This window comes from Ictalurus punctatus, chromosome 20 (assembly GCF_001660625.3).
Source record: "Ictalurus punctatus breed USDA103 chromosome 20, Coco_2.0, whole genome shotgun sequence".
Lineage (NCBI taxonomy): Eukaryota > Metazoa > Chordata > Actinopteri > Siluriformes > Ictaluridae > Ictalurus > Ictalurus punctatus.
Genome location: NC_030435.2, coordinates 22,148,001 through 22,163,438, shown reverse-complemented (window position 1 = coordinate 22,163,438; position 15,438 = coordinate 22,148,001). Strand labels below are relative to the sequence as shown.

Below are 15,438 nucleotides of genomic sequence, written 5' to 3'. Positions count from 1 at the left end.
ATATTGTTCTTGCAGTTACAATAAAGTTATTATTATTATTAACCTTGGGAAGTTATTATTCTTAATTTTTTTTATTACCCTTGGGAAGTTGATAATAATAATAATAATAATAATAACAACATCATCCCAGGCTAATAATAATAAAAATATTAGTATTTTTATTATTATTACTACTACTACTCTTCGGAAGATGTTGTTATTATTACCCTTGGGTAATTATTATTATTGTTGTTATTACACTTGGAAAGTTATCATTATTATTATCATCATCATTATTACCATCATCCTTGGTAAGTTATTATTATTCTTTTTATTACACTTGGGAATTTATTATTATTATTATTATTATTATTATTATTATTATTATTATGATGTATTGAAATCCTGGGAAGTTTGTACACAAATATCAAATATCCATAAGTATAATTTTGTATGTATTATTCACAACATACGCTCCACCCGTTCACGCGCACACACTACAGTTTCTCAGCTGCTGCTTTTGCTGGACATATTTGCAAACACACGCCCCTTATCATGACCTTTCGGCCATCCCCTATATAAATTTAAATATGAATTATAATACACAATCCCTAATACAAACCATAAGCACACAGAAAGGCAGAACACGATCATGACCGTCTGTTCATCCTGTCTATTTTCCCCTGATTAAGTTTCTCCTCTTCTGTAAACTAGCCCAGTAACTAGTGCAGGAATAGAAGTACAACGGGCAGGTTTATAAATTTAAAAGTGACTGTTACTATACATTATTATAACATACCATGAAAGTTTCATTCATTTTCACTAAGTGCCGGTCAGTGGCTGGGTGGATCCCGCGTCTATCCCGGGAACGTTTGGCACGAGACGCGAATAGTCCATCACACACACGCACACTTCTCTGGGGTAATTAAGCGTCGACTCGATTTACATTCATGCTCTCTCATGTAATCTGACTTCGTATTTAGATGGGAAAGGAATGGGTGAGGATCTGTAAGGAAACCATTTACTACATCATTTAGGGAATGTCAAAAGCATCCCACGATGTCCTGCTGCGGGCTTAGTGTTCAAACGGCGTACATAAACCCTGCGGTGAACTCTCCACCACAGGGCACACGAACACATATGCCCGCCTGAAGGTGTCTCTCTCATTACTTACATATATGATGCACCCAAAGACTCAAAATCTCCACTTTTCACATTTTCCACAAGTTAAATAAATGACAGCTGTTTCTCACAGGTCATCTGAGGATGACTCACATCTACCAACATCCTCAACATGAACATCAACAATGCAACCCATAACAAGGCCTCTCACTCTCTCTCTCTCTCTCTCTCACACGCGCGCTTACTCATCATAGGTTTCACAACACCCCTGGAAGCGAAGCAGACGAGCTCAGGTACGGTTAGAATTTAAAAGGAAATGTTCATTTGTTTCTATTCGATTCTCGTCCCTCCCTCCCTCTGAAAGAGGAAACCGAGCCAGATTTGAACGATTACACGAAAACAAAATACTTTCATAAACCCGACACCTAAAGCAAAATCCCAAATCTAATCAGAACTCGTCGTGTCGGTATACCGTGGTATAGTTTTGAAATCTACGAGCTTTCCTTTGACTTGGGTCAGTCTCGTTAAAAATAATTTTTTAAAAGACGAAACATATCCAGCTGAGGAGAAAATACACTAAAATCTATTCATATAAATAATCCAAGCATTTCCACAGCGAACCGTTCACTTCTTCAGGATCTCAATAGGAAATCTCCACCCGTTTCACATCCAGATTTTAAAATGAATATGTAATTTGCCAGGATTCACCAAACCCCTGAATGTTAAGCTGTGAAACAATCAAACCAGATATCGTTTCCTTCATTATACATATATAAAATATATTATGAACGCCTCTACGGAAGACAGTGAGGACAGACACAGAGGCAAAATGAGGTTTAATGGATTGAGCCTCGTTAAGTACTTACAGCGGATACGTTGGGTTAAAGATCGATACACAAAGTGGGTTCATATCAAATCAGTTAGTGCAAATGCTGTCGTAAATCATAACGAACGCCTGAACGTGTGGAAAACGATCACCGTATGGAAAGACGGATCAAAATATTCAAGGTGTCGAGACGTTACACTAGAAGCACATGGAACGGAAAAGGCAAGGGGAAAGTTTTGACCTCAGCTGACCTATTACACAAGGTAAAAAAAAATAAAAATAAAAATAAAAATTAGTAGAAAATGCCAAGGCCGTATCGAAGCACATTAAAGATGACGAGTAAATCAGACAGGATCCTCTCTGAACGGATAAACAGCGTTTGTTTATTTAGGACAGATATACCCGGTCCGAGTCCACGACGGATGCGTGCGCTCTTGGTGAAACCGGATTGTGAAAAATCCTAAACGGCGAGCCGGCGAGACTGGGAGCGGGACGACAGTTACAGAGCGAATGAATACGCCGTTTATTCAAAGGAGTTCCTTCCCAGATCATCCTAAAGAAACCTTTTTTTTTTTTTTAATCCGGAACTTTCTCCCGCATGCCGCCCTATTGTGTTTGTGTTGCTGTTTATTGACTCGATAAAGAGAAGTGTATGTACAACGATGAATCTATGAATGAACCTCGGGGCTTTGTGTAGCGGGACAGCGTGACCCTTGGTGAGCCTTTTTTTTTTTTTTAAATTTATTTTTCTCAGCATTTTTTTTTTGTTTTTGGTTCTCCAGCTTTGGAGAGAAAGCCCGGCCCGGCCCGGTCCGGTCCAGTCTGTAGGTCCACGGTTCAGAAAAGGCAGCCAGCTGCTGAGTTCCTTCTGCTTAAACCGACGTCACCGCTTCTCAAACCATGAAGGAGTTCTGGTTCTTCAGTTTCTCCAGCTCCTTGATCTCTTGTCTCAAGAAGAGGATCCTGTTGGAGGGAGGAAGAAAAGAAAGAAAAAAAACCACACACAAATACATGTGTTAGAATGAAGTATAGAAGATTTTAATTAACCGGTGTGTATGAAGTGCATGGTACTGCAGCACAATACAATAAAACGTACAACGAATATAACTAAAAAATTAATCTGAAACGAATCTGTAGTCTCACAACGCTAAGACTGATGTTTAAGCTTAACGCTATTTCTCCTTTAAATGTTATTTTTCCCCCCTGAAAATATCTTTGAAGGCTTCACAGAAATCATCTGTTCATTCATAGTCACAAATAAGGCTATTTTGTTGAAACTGTTTTTATTTTTTATACACACACACACACACACACACACACACACACACACACACACGACTCCTAGATGGGAACGCTTTTGTGAATTTGAGTCCCGGACTGTATGAAATCTCACCATCCTAGCGAAGAAGAGTCGACGCGATGGTTTACCTTTGCTCTCGCAGCGTAGCCTGGATCTCACACACTCGCACCAGAGAGCGCAGCTTCTTCAGCTCCACGCAGATCTCGGACATGTTCATGCTGCCCATGTTGTGGACGTCCTCGCGTAACCTCGCCGCCTGAGGGATTAACACGCAGAACCTGGTGAAAACCTGATGACCGGAAGGCTGCGTCTACAATCGCGGTCTCGTTCTTTTAACCGAAAGAGCCTCGGCGAGGTTTCTTTCGCTTACGGAGGACGACGAGATGCTTCTTTAACCTCCCGACCGATCACGTCGCGAGTTGGAAGATGGGCGAGATAACCCGAGGTGGAGGGCAGACGGTTCTAGTCGGCAACGGATATAAAGACGCGATTTATGACGTGCTGAAATTGTTAGGACTCTGATAATAAACGTCATCTAGAGAGCGAGTTTGTTAGCAGAAACCAACTAGGACTAACAATTCAGTATTATTTCTTTAAATTCCGGACTTAACTTGATAAATTTGTCCCTAATGAGCAACCCGGAGGCGAGGGTGGTGAGGTGAAAAACTACCTGAGGTGACCCGAGGAAGAAACCTCGAGAGGAATCAGACTTAAAAGCAAAGCGGCGTATCACCTGCTTCTCTACGTGATCTGAAGGCCAGCTCTGGACGTGTCGAACGAGATTCTCGTTGAAGTGCAGTGCTAGTGACGGGCTGAAGGTGGTTGGTGGACACGCAGGCGCGCTGTTGTTCAAGAGGCACCCGTTCGGCCCTGAACTCTGAGGACCTTGGCCTTGGCTGCTGTGAGGAAAAAGGACAAGGAGGAGGACTCTGTGATCTCAAAATACGCTATGCATAAACCTGGCTAAAGAATGAAGAGCAACATTCCCAAATGCTCGAGCACTTAAAGTACTTTTAACTATATCAAAATAAATCTATATTTTAAATCATTCGGCCTTAAAAAGATAAATAAATAACTGTAGTACTAAGCAGGACCAGAAGATGGCGCCACAGTGCAACATATGGTTACGCCAAGCAGTGCTTGTTTTGGTTTGGCCTTTCATGTCAATGAAACAAAACAATTAGGTGGAAAAAGGTTCAATCAGAGGTGTGTGTGTGTGGGGGGGGGGGACAAAAAACATAAAAAGTGGAAAAGTGTTTAAAAAATTTTATAATAAGGTTAAAGGTTAACGCAAATGCTCAGAAATGAAAGCAAACCCCCTGCAGCTGTGTCTGGGCTTCATGATCACGTAGGACTGTTTTGCTAAACGATTACGAGACAGGACGAGGCGTGAAGAAACAAGCGGCGTTACTTTTGCCGATGAAGCCGCGGGTCCTCGACGTCCGACGTTTTCTCAGAGGAGTGCTGGAGCGCCGATTTCCCCCCCGACTCGCTGACCTGGAAAGGAAGAAAGAAACACACACCCTTTTGTTTCGGCGTTACCGCAGAGCGCTCGAGTGTACGCGTGGGCGTTCTGAATGACGCCGAGATCGATATCTGCGATGCGAAACCGTCACGATGACGAAGGCAACGGTGGAGTCGTGTCTGGCTCTGACCTTTATTTGAGACGGCAAAGAGCTGGCGATCGAGAGGGGCTTCGAGGCCATGCTGTTCGTCTGAGGCGTGCTCACTCGGGGAGACACGAGGCAGGACTTGGGCGACGAGGTATCCGGAGTTACGGATATGGGCGACTGGCTCGGCTGCTGAGCTGTGGAGCAGAAATAAAATAACTTTAAAAAATAAAAACCAAAAAAAGCGATAGGCGCAGATCATTTTGCATTTTATACCAGTGTTCTGTTAACAAACGTGTCGCAGACTGATTACTGTATTTTCTAGATTATAAAGTATTCGTCCCTTAGCATCTAGACTTATCCTGAATTAACACCGGCAGCGGCGTGACACGACAAAGCGTCCACAAATCATTTGCTTCCAATGATTTGCCGCGACAAGGGGCGGAGCAACGGGAGAGACGAGCGACGTGAAAAGCTGAATAGATGTTAACTTCCTGCAAGTGAAGTGATGTGACTGCATTTAACATTTTCATCCACTTGGCTTCAAATATACTTAAGAACTCCCAACTGACTCGGGTGGAGAACGGATGAAACGTTTAATTTTTTTTTTTACCAAGAAAACTTATATAGCTCATTTCTGGTCAAACACAATACGTACGTTCTGTAGCTAGCGGTGTAGCCTGTGTGGACCGACTAGCAAAGAATGTTTTAACGACCCAAAATGGGAGCAATATACACTATGTATGGCCAAAAGTATGTGGACACCTGACCAACACCGCCATATGTGGTTCCAAAACTCTGGAGTAACACAAATGGAACTACGGGAATTACGTCGTGATGATAAAAAAATCCAAAATAAATCAAAATAATTAAACATTTTAGCGCCTTCAAAGTCGACGCCCTTTTCACTTAGAATTGCCAGAAATGTATTCTCGGCGTTTTCTCGAGCGATTTCTTGAGGGATTTCCCGGAGATGCTTTTTGAACAGTATTAAAGGAGTTCCCACCTACGCCGCACGCTCATCGGCTGCTTTTCGGAAATATTTCGCTCCGAGTCGTCCATTTAAAAAAAACAAAAAAAAAAAAACAAAGATTTTTGTGTAAATAAAATCTTAAGTTTGAATCTAATGAAAGAAATGAATACGTCGGCACGATATTATTGCAACACCGTTTTCACACGTTTAATCACACACCTTCAGCTCAAAAGGCTTTTTAAACATCATGAGAAACATTGCAGTCGCGTGTCCACAAACTTTTGACCGGTAGTGTATGCGTATGTATATATAAAATTTTAGTTCAAGGTCGAGAAATTCAAAACCTGTTCACCGACTCGTATTAAGAGTTAACGCGTTGGTATGCGACGGCTCCTACCCCCGACCTGGAGGACGAAGCCGTGGCGCGTACGGAGACGACACTGACGTGTGTGACGCTGTTCGACGGGTAGAAATGGATCGGTCTTTATTAAGTGCGCTTTTTATTATTAATTGACACTACTGGCGTCTCAGATTTCCTCTGTTATCAGAAACCCGAAGAAAACCGGGACAGCGGGGCGTTTTTACCTTGTGTGGACAACTGAGCGGCTTGGGAAAGCAGAGCAGTGATGTTGAAAGCAGACGGTCCAGCAGTGAGAAGTTTATGAAGCATAGACTGTAAGGAAGCTTGGGTGACAGCAGCTGTGAGGACTTGGAGAAGGAAAGACACACAGAGAGAGAGAGAGAGAGAGAGAGAGAGAGAGACAGAGAGAGAGAGAGAGAGAGAGAGAGAGACACAAACATATAGTCAAAGCAAGGTTACACACTGAAAGCCAATGCACAAGACAAGCTCAAAAGTCTATACATTTTACACAAAAATTCAGGTCGTCACTAATTGAAGAATTAGACTTGACCCTAGCCCATGCGGACATAGCGGCAGAACTCGGACCGAAGATGGCGACAGCGTATAACCGTGTACATCACGATGTCCGAGTGAAAGCCTGGTCTGTGGTCGGATTAAGCTGAACCCCCTCACATAGCACATCACGTCGCAGCTCTCCGATTGCTCAGAAGGTGTTGATTACTTTCCTATAACGGCAAATCGGACAGCGGATCACGTTTACATTAACGTGCTCGTACTGATATGTCATCGTGTCGATACGGGGAAGTTTCCCCGTGAGGAGCGGTTTCTCAGTAACGTGAAAAGCTTACTGCATTTCTTTGTCGCGTTAACACCAAGGTTATAGTTTATATATATATATATATATATATATATATATATATATATATATATATATATATATATATATATATATATATATATATATATAAAAATTTAAAACGCGGACAAAGCCAAGACATCCACGTGAGACTGTTTCGAACGTAAACGGTATCGGGAACTAACTGGTCTAGTGGATATACCACAACAACTCTAAACGGATAGAAAATACGACGTTTAATTAAATGTTTTTTTATTTTAATGTAGTCGGGTCTCGTTTATCGACGTCTCGGTAGGCGAAAATCGATGTTGATCATCTGTAAAGTGCGAGGCGCATTCCTGACGCGGCTCGTTTGCATTTAGCGACGCCCACCGAGTTATTCTCACTCAAGTCGATAAATACGAAATAAAAATATCGAATATAATAATAATACTAAGCAAGCACTAAATATTTCAGCAGTATCCCATAATCCGCCCCAACCCCCCCCAAAACCGAGAAGCCACTGACCAATCACAGCTGAACAACTGTAAGTGATTTTTACACAAGCGATTACGTCGTCTTAAAGCCCAGCCCCGTCTCACGTATCGCTGCGCTGTAACCGTCTCACGAGCAAACGCTGCACCGTAAAAGCCGTAAGCGCTTTCTGTCCACTTTGATCAGCGAGCCAGCAGAATGTTTCCACACACACACACACACACACACACACACACACGACTCGTACGAGACTCACCCTCGTTAATCTTGGCCATGTCCACGCTGGAGTTGTTGATGTGCAGCGTGGCCTGGAGCGCCGGCAGCAGCTGCCTGAGGAGAGCCGGGTCCTGCAGGAGAGCCGAGGAGTGCGAGGAGGAGTGCGACGTGGACGAGCCGGGGGCGCTCGAGACGTTCGGGCCGCTGGAGGAGCTACAGGATGCCTGGGAGAAACCGCAATGAGACGACGCCTTCTCAGACGGAACGGGCTCTGAGGACGAACAGAACAGACACGACAGCTAAGCAGGAGCGACCAATAGACCCGGACAATGCTGCTTTCGTAATAATAAAAAATAATTATAGTCGAGGATTTAACGATCAATCTTTTACACTGGAACTAGTCAGGTCCTTACTCATAGCAGTGACGGCGCTGGCAGCAGCCGCCTGCATGGCCTCCTGTCTGTAATCTCTGTCTTTGGGAAAACTGTTGACCACGACGGCCTTAGAGGCTTCCTTCTGTCGCTGCTCCCTACACGCGGACGTTAGCTTCAGGTCAGGATTCACGCAACAACAAATTTTTTTCAAATGAATTATTAATTATACACGACGCACGCGCCGATGCTCACCTCTCCAGCCATTCCTTGGGCTTCTCCCACTGCGACACCTCTGTTCTGCAGTTGTAGTAGTATTTCTTTCCCGACGAGCTGATGTGTTCGGACCAGTCGTCGGCCGGATCGCGCTGGGGAGGGGGGTAAAAGGAAACGCGCGCGCCGCGTGGAAACCGAGAGACACGTGAGCTTCTCGCAGAGAAAGCACAACAAACCATTTACTCCACTGTCGCGTGAACAGAACCGTAGACCGAGTGCACACGATCGACAATCGTCATTATTTCCCTAGAACAAGTCTTTTACTCCTTTTACACCACAGCGATTTCCCCAAGACTGAAAATGCTATTTATTAAAAACTATATGACATCATTTCCCCCTCCAAAAAGTAATTACTCTAACGTTACAGCTCTTAAAAAGTGACCTCTAACTGTTACAAAGTTCTGACACTGGAGACTCCTTCCACGGACGTTAAATGAACCCGAAAGATGGTTCGCGGGACCGTTATTACGCGGCAGTGACCCGTCAATTGAACACTAGCGCAACCGAACAGAATTCTTGAATCTGATTGGTCAGACGGTGTTGGTTCATCTGCTATAACAGGTATGTTAAAAAGAACGGAGGAGGGGAAGGGGCGGTGGACGTTCCACAACATCAAAAAGATAAACGGATAAAATGTATGACATGCTCTTTAATCCATTAAAAATGCCAGTGCTGATGAACTGCTGTGGAGTAAGAGGAATAAAACACTTTTTTTTTTCAGTAGACAGACCGACTGATGAAGTGGCACTTGAGAAACGTGATAGAGCGCTTACCATTTCTGCACATTTGGGTGGGAGAGAGTGAGAGTTGGCGCTGTGATGGCCGTGATTGACGGAGTTCTCGTGTGGAGAAGAGCTGGTGCCTGAAAAAAAAAAAAAAAAAAAAAAAGAGAAGACACTCGGTAAAACAAACCCTCTGCGTCGCGAATCTTCGCACGGCCATCTTCGCCATGCCTCTTCTTTCACTAAGCTAAAAATCCTACCTTAAAGCTCACAGATGCTCACCCCCCCCCATTAGCTAAAGGATGTTTCTCAGTTACCCCAGGATTTCACGACCACCATTTTGATTTTCCTCCGGAGCCAGATCGCCATGACTGAAGCGATAAAACAAACAACGGGCACCTTAAAATTAAAACGACGCTGTTGTTTTGTTTAACATTTTATGTTAATGAATTGCACTGATTTTTATTTGGTGTGAAACGTTGAAATGGTATTTTTATATACTCAAGGGTTCTTGAGGTCAGAAAAGTAAGAACTTGTTCAGTACAGGAAGAGATAACGTGCGTGGTGGTGGTTTAAAAGAAGAATCCTGTGCTTCGAATCGAGTACGCCAATTCAAGTGGTTTGCCTCCGCAAATCAAAAGCGAGCGTTCTTGGCCGTGACCATCACGTACGGACTGATCCCGAGCTTCGGCAGACGCTTTGTCGAAGACGACGTTTCGGCTCCGTTGTGTGATCGCCTAAATCGTATAAATCTCAAAAAGAACGGCCAGGGGAGTGATAAGAAGTCGTAAAGGCATCTCGGACATGACGTTAGAATGACAGACGCGCGCCATGTCGTTAATTAAGAAATCTTCTCAGTGTTGTAAGTGCGACGGCCAAAAGTTCCGACTAAAATCAACATTTCAACAACTTCAATATTTACACATGGGATTTCCAGTAGGGTGTTCAGTACACGTTAAATACGTTTCCTCCAAAAGCAGGTTCAAGTTGGCTGTGGCAGTTTCTTGGTAACATAATGCGGGGTTTTTTTTGTTGTTGTTGTTGTTTACTTTGAGAGAGAGAGAGAGAGAGAGAGAGAGAGATAGAAAGAGAGCAAGAGAGAGAAAAAGAGAGAAAGAGAGCACGAAAGGAAGAGTGCAAAAGAGATACAGAAAGAGAAAGAGATATAGAAAGAGAGCAAGAGAGAGAAAAAGAGAGAGCGCGAAAGGAAAAGTGCAAAAGAGAGATACAGCAAGATAATGCAAGATAGAGAGCGAGTGAAAGAAAGAAAGAGAGCAAGAGAGAAAAAGAAAAAGAGAGAAAGTGAGCGAGAGAAAGCGAGAGAAAGAGAAAAAGAGAGAGAAAGTGAGCGAGAGAAAGCGAGAGAGAGAGAGAAAGAGAAAAAGAGAAAGTGAGCGAGAGAAAGCAAGAGAGAGAGAGAGAGAAAGAGAAAAAGAGAAAGTGAGCGAGAGAAAGCGCGAGAGAGAGCGAGTGAAAGAAAGAAAGAGCAAGAGAGAAAAAGAAAGAGAGAAAGTGAGCGAGAGAAAGCGAGAGAAAGAGAAAAAGAGAGAGAAAGTGAGCGAGAGAAAGCAAGAGAGAGAGAGAGAAAGAGAAAAAGAGAAAGTGAGCGAGAGAAAGCGCGAGAGAGAGCGAGTGAAAGAAAGAAAGAGAGCAAGAGAGAAAAAGAAAAAGAGAGAAAGTGAGCGAGAGAAAGCGAAAGAGAAAAAGAGAGAGAAAGTGAGCGAGAGAAAGCGAGAGAGAGAGAGAAAGAGAAAAAGAGAAAGTGAGCGAGAGAAAGCAAGAGAGAGAGAGAGAGAGAAAGAGAAAGTGAGCGAGAGAAAGCGAGAGAGAGAGAGAGAGAGAGAGAGAGAGAGAGAGAGAGAAAGAGAAACAAAGAGAGCGGGAGAGAAAGCGAGAGAGAGAAAGAACGAGCGCAAAAGGAAGCGCACAAAAGAGAGATACAGAAAGACAGAGCGAGAGAGAGAGCGCGAGAGAGAAAGAGAAAAAGAGCGTGGCGAGAACGTAGGTGGGAATATAAACTAATTCACCTTATGGATGTCCCACAACATTAAAAACGTAACTATAAAAGGATAAAAATGTACGACGTGTCATTATTTAATACGTAAACAATTGTAATCGCTGGCAAGTTGCTGTCAGTTTTAAAAAAAGAAGGAAATAAAAAAAGGAATAAACCGTTCCTAAATCGCGATGTGGTGCTACTGGAAAATAATCCACTTCAGCCCAACAACCTGTCGGCGGTTTCCCCAAACAACATCATGACATGGCGTGTTTTATTCCTTACTCATGACATATTAGAAAGAATATTAACAACATTTCTTTTTTTTCTTTAACAAATAATCGAAAAATAAGAGATAACCGATTAAAAAATAAAAAAAAAAAAAAGTACTGCGGACAGCAAAACGGGAATCGAAAATAAAGCGATAAGACCGTTTCGAATAAAATCCTAAAGCGCGGTCACGCAACCAAACCTCGACGCCGCATGAAGTTACTGCAACAACCCGAGAGAAATCTCAAGATTAACCACCACTGCAGCGATGCTGCGTTCACTCGCGGCTGGAATTATCCTTAATAACAGGCTCGACGTCGACGTTCCTGCAAAAACCAGGAGTATAAAGTAGAAGCTTCAGAAACGATCCTGGCTTTTTACTACATCGGTACGTTTACACGGACGACAACAATCCGATATGAACCCGATTAAGACGATACTCTGATTAAGAAACTAGCATGTAAACAGCCATTTCTGATGACCTTAATCAGACTAAAGTCATACTCGAAGTAAACACAAATCGAATTAAGACGTGTGGAGTATTCCAGTTTTAGTCGCATTACAGACATGTACACACCTTAATCACACTATTAACGCTGTGTTGGAGTTTTCACCGCATCGTGCGACAGGACACGTACACACACACGGCAGCGCTCGACCGTTTGACGGCAAGCAAGAGAACACGGCTGCGTCCCGAACCGCGTACTTACCTGCTACATAGTAGGAAGAGAAATACACGTATGTCGGCTACTATATAGACGGTAAGTACGCGGTTTGGGACGCGGCCCACGGCTTCAAGCAGTCGTCCAATTGCACGCACAGCATGACAAATAATTGACCGCACTTGAAGCTTTCGTAAAATTAAAAATGAAACACCCAAAACTGTATACGGTACCATAACGACGACGAACTGTACGCCGATGCGTGAAGTTCTGGAGGGAACGTCGGACGGCGTGGCGTGGGGATGTGATGACGTGTGCCATCAATCGATCTATGTTCTAGAACATGTAAAACCTGAACACGAAAGGAATATTCTAAAAGCGACTCATGTAAACACCTTAATCAGAATGTCGTCTTACTCAGAATAAGGATTTCAGAATTTGATTATTGCTGTCCGTGTAAACAGAGTCACTGATTAGGTCATACAACAACGTGTTCGGAAGACACCAAAAGAAATCGGTTGACGGCGTGGGAATCAGGACCGTCTGAGGAGAACTTGAAGGCGGCGTGGATGAGGATGGACGGACAGGGTTGTTCCCGGACCTCCTTGTCTTGTTTGGGACTTACTGCTCTCTTTGGCTCGGTGTGCGAGAGGTGTTCTCCCGTCTCCGTCTCCTCGCTTGCTGTCGGGACTGTCGGAGCGCCGCAGCATCTTGCTCGGTGGAGTTTGGTCCGATGAGTTGTGGAGCTTGTCATGACGGTGCTCGTTTGCAGAGTGACTTTTGGATTGGTATTTGAGGGTCTGAATGATGGTAAGGCAAAAATAAAAAATAAAAATAAGAACAACATACCTGATATGAGACACTACGTACACGACCTTAAATTAAAGCTAAGAGTATAAAACACACCTGAAGAGTGGGATTTTACTCCATAACTGACCTTCATACCTCTAACTTTTTCTAAAATAAAATAAAGGACTGTTGCAAAACTCACTTGTTTTGTTCTTGTAAATTATTATCTTTACCCACATAACTAAACATAAATATAATCAGGAGCCATAACTCACTACAAAACGTTGCTAATTGTGTTTTTTTCCGCAGCAACAAAACCTTAAATTCAACGTTTACGTATTTTAAAAAACAACAACACAAAGAATCGCTAGCTAGCTACTAAACTGAAAACACCCCCCCCCCCCCCCCCCCAAAAAAAAAAAAAAAATAGGGCCGAAGCCCAAATAAATATCCAAGTTAAACATGAAGTGCACTACTTAGGGTGTAAACGCCTCGTTCTCGCGCTCTAACGAGTGAACTATATAGGGCGAGAAACGGCATTTAGGATTCGACCCAAGCTCCTGCCTAGCATAGCTAGCGACAGGCAAAGTACACACAGGCCCGTATCTTGCTAGCCTAGCTTAGCTTAGCTTATCTGGCTAAATACTTTACTTTGTGCTATTATATCTAGAATTCAAGCACCTATACAGCTTGTTTTCATTTCTAGCTGGTTTTAGACTTACCTGGTAAGACTGATAATCCCTTCGCTCGTTACACCTGTGGAAAAATAAAGAAAAAGTTGATGAGGAAGCAGCGTTGGTTAACTTTTGCGCATATAAAAGCTACCTAGCTTGCCTTGCTAGCACTTCCACATTATTAAAGTGATTCACTTTTACAAATGGAAGGCCAAATTGTTGTGTTTTTTTTCCCCTCCCCGACTCCCAGTGTGAAGACGTTTGGGCTCCGGCTAAATGTATGGAGTTGCTCACATTGATAAAAACGAAATAAAAAATGAGGAATATTGAAGTAAAAATGTTCTATGTTTACCCATCAGTGAGTCTCGGCTGTTTCCGTGCATGCATTACCATTAAAGCCGTGTTTAATGTGAGTGCGTTACAGTTCGAGTTTTAACGCTCGGCTCTATCTAAAGCCTCACAAACTGTCTCGCTAGCTGTATGTATGAATATAAAATGTTAAAGGGGGGAAAAGTTGTAAAGCCGCTTTGCTATTCGGGAGAAAGCCGACGGTCCATCATCATCTCTTCTGTTTACTCAGTAGCGCCCCGCAACGCTGATGGACGAGTCACTAAAAACTAAATCACTTGATTCGGGAGTCGAGTCTGAATAGAGTCGAATCTCTTTTCCACCAGCAGTTGGGATTAAAGAGTCGAGTCCAAGCTTTGGAATCCACATAATAACCACAATTTATTTTGTAAAACAACATTTTTTTATTATTGTATTTACTTTGTAAACCAACTACAACTTAAACTGTTGAAAAAAACAACGGCTCACAATAAAACCACGTCATCAACGCCAAAGCATCATAATGCTTCCCGAAGAAGCTAATGTAATTTAGCTAGCATTAGCTATCCAAACTACGTTGCCTTTTAAAAATGACCGTTGTTCATAATGAATAACATCATATAAAAATGAACAAAGGCACAAATACACCATGAATGTTAATTAATGTACTGTTCATTTTGTAATATTTTTCTCGTTTTGTGTTTTAGTCAAAAAGGGGTCTAGTTTTTCAAAACGATTCACATTGAACACCTGGAATCAGAATCACATCATGGAGTCGACTCCAAAATTCCTGTCATCGAAATACTCTACATGCGATTCGTTTCCAAACGACTCTATAAATGAATCGAAGGAATCAGTTTGATTCCTGAAACGAATGAATCGAGGTTTTAGTGAAATGGGCTTTATTTATTTTTTTTCGAAATCGATTATTGTGTGGAATCAAATCTGTAGTTTCACCTACCAAAAAAAAAAACAACACAAAACAAAACAAAACAATTCCTGTGATCGAATAATTCTATGTTTCATTCTTTTAAAAAAAAACGAGTCTTTAAATGAATCACATGAATCAATATGGAGAATTGAATTTGAATAGTTTTGTTTTGTTTTTTAAATATTGAATTTTTGTGTGGAATTGTGTGGAATCAGTTTCAGAGTTGACTCCAAAATCCTGGGATCAGATAACCAATTTAAACAGAATGAGGTGGAGGAATTAGAAAACACAAACAAATCAACATTAATTCAATGTATTTATTCATTTTTAAAATCATGCAGTTTTACTGTGCTAGGTATTAGGGTTTTTTTGTTGTTGTTGTTTTGTTTTGTTATATATATTGTCATTCTTTGTTTTTGAAGAATCTGAAAAACTCACTGAAAATGTAGTCCCCTTGTTAGTCAAGCCAAATGTCACAATAAAATACATTTTGAATCCCTTTGAAATAAATGGAATAAAATCACAGAAAAACATAAAGAGTTTAGTAACCAGTCATTGCATGTTGTATTTATTAAGTGAGGTATATTGATGTCGGGCCTCACGTTATCACTCTGTAACTGGGTCAGTATTGATAAGTGACTTGGCAGCAAAACAGTTGCGACTCAATTCAGAATCATCTCTCTGGAATGTAAGTACGCCTTTC

At 42.2% G+C, this 15,438-nt stretch overlaps 1 protein-coding gene across 7 annotated transcripts; it reads right to left on the bottom strand.

Moving 5' to 3' along the window:
- Positions 1-1,920: 1,920 nt before the first annotated feature.
- Positions 1,921-14,078, bottom strand: wacb (WW domain containing adaptor with coiled-coil b). Of its 7 annotated transcripts, none has more exons than XM_053673598.1 (13): positions 13,830-14,078; positions 13,526-13,559; positions 12,640-12,814; positions 9,138-9,226; positions 8,344-8,514; positions 8,131-8,246; positions 7,758-7,988; positions 6,396-6,518; positions 4,883-5,034; positions 4,639-4,724; positions 3,961-4,126; positions 3,321-3,483; positions 1,921-2,890 (listed from the first exon to the last, which is right to left on the bottom strand). In XM_053673598.1, the coding sequence occupies exons 1-12, from the start codon at positions 13,858-13,860 to the stop codon at positions 3,352-3,354; spliced, it is 1,506 nt and encodes a 501-aa protein (XP_053529573.1). In that variant the 5' UTR covers positions 13,861-14,078; the 3' UTR covers positions 1,921-2,890; positions 3,321-3,351. The 7 variants fall into 7 exon arrangements, with proteins under 7 accessions (XP_053529573.1, XP_053529571.1, XP_053529570.1 ...); XM_053673596.1 differs by having other exon boundaries at positions 3,356-3,483; positions 3,961-4,123; XM_053673595.1 differs by having other exon boundaries at positions 3,356-3,483; positions 13,830-14,077.
- Between the last annotated feature and the right edge of the window lie 1,360 nt (positions 14,079-15,438).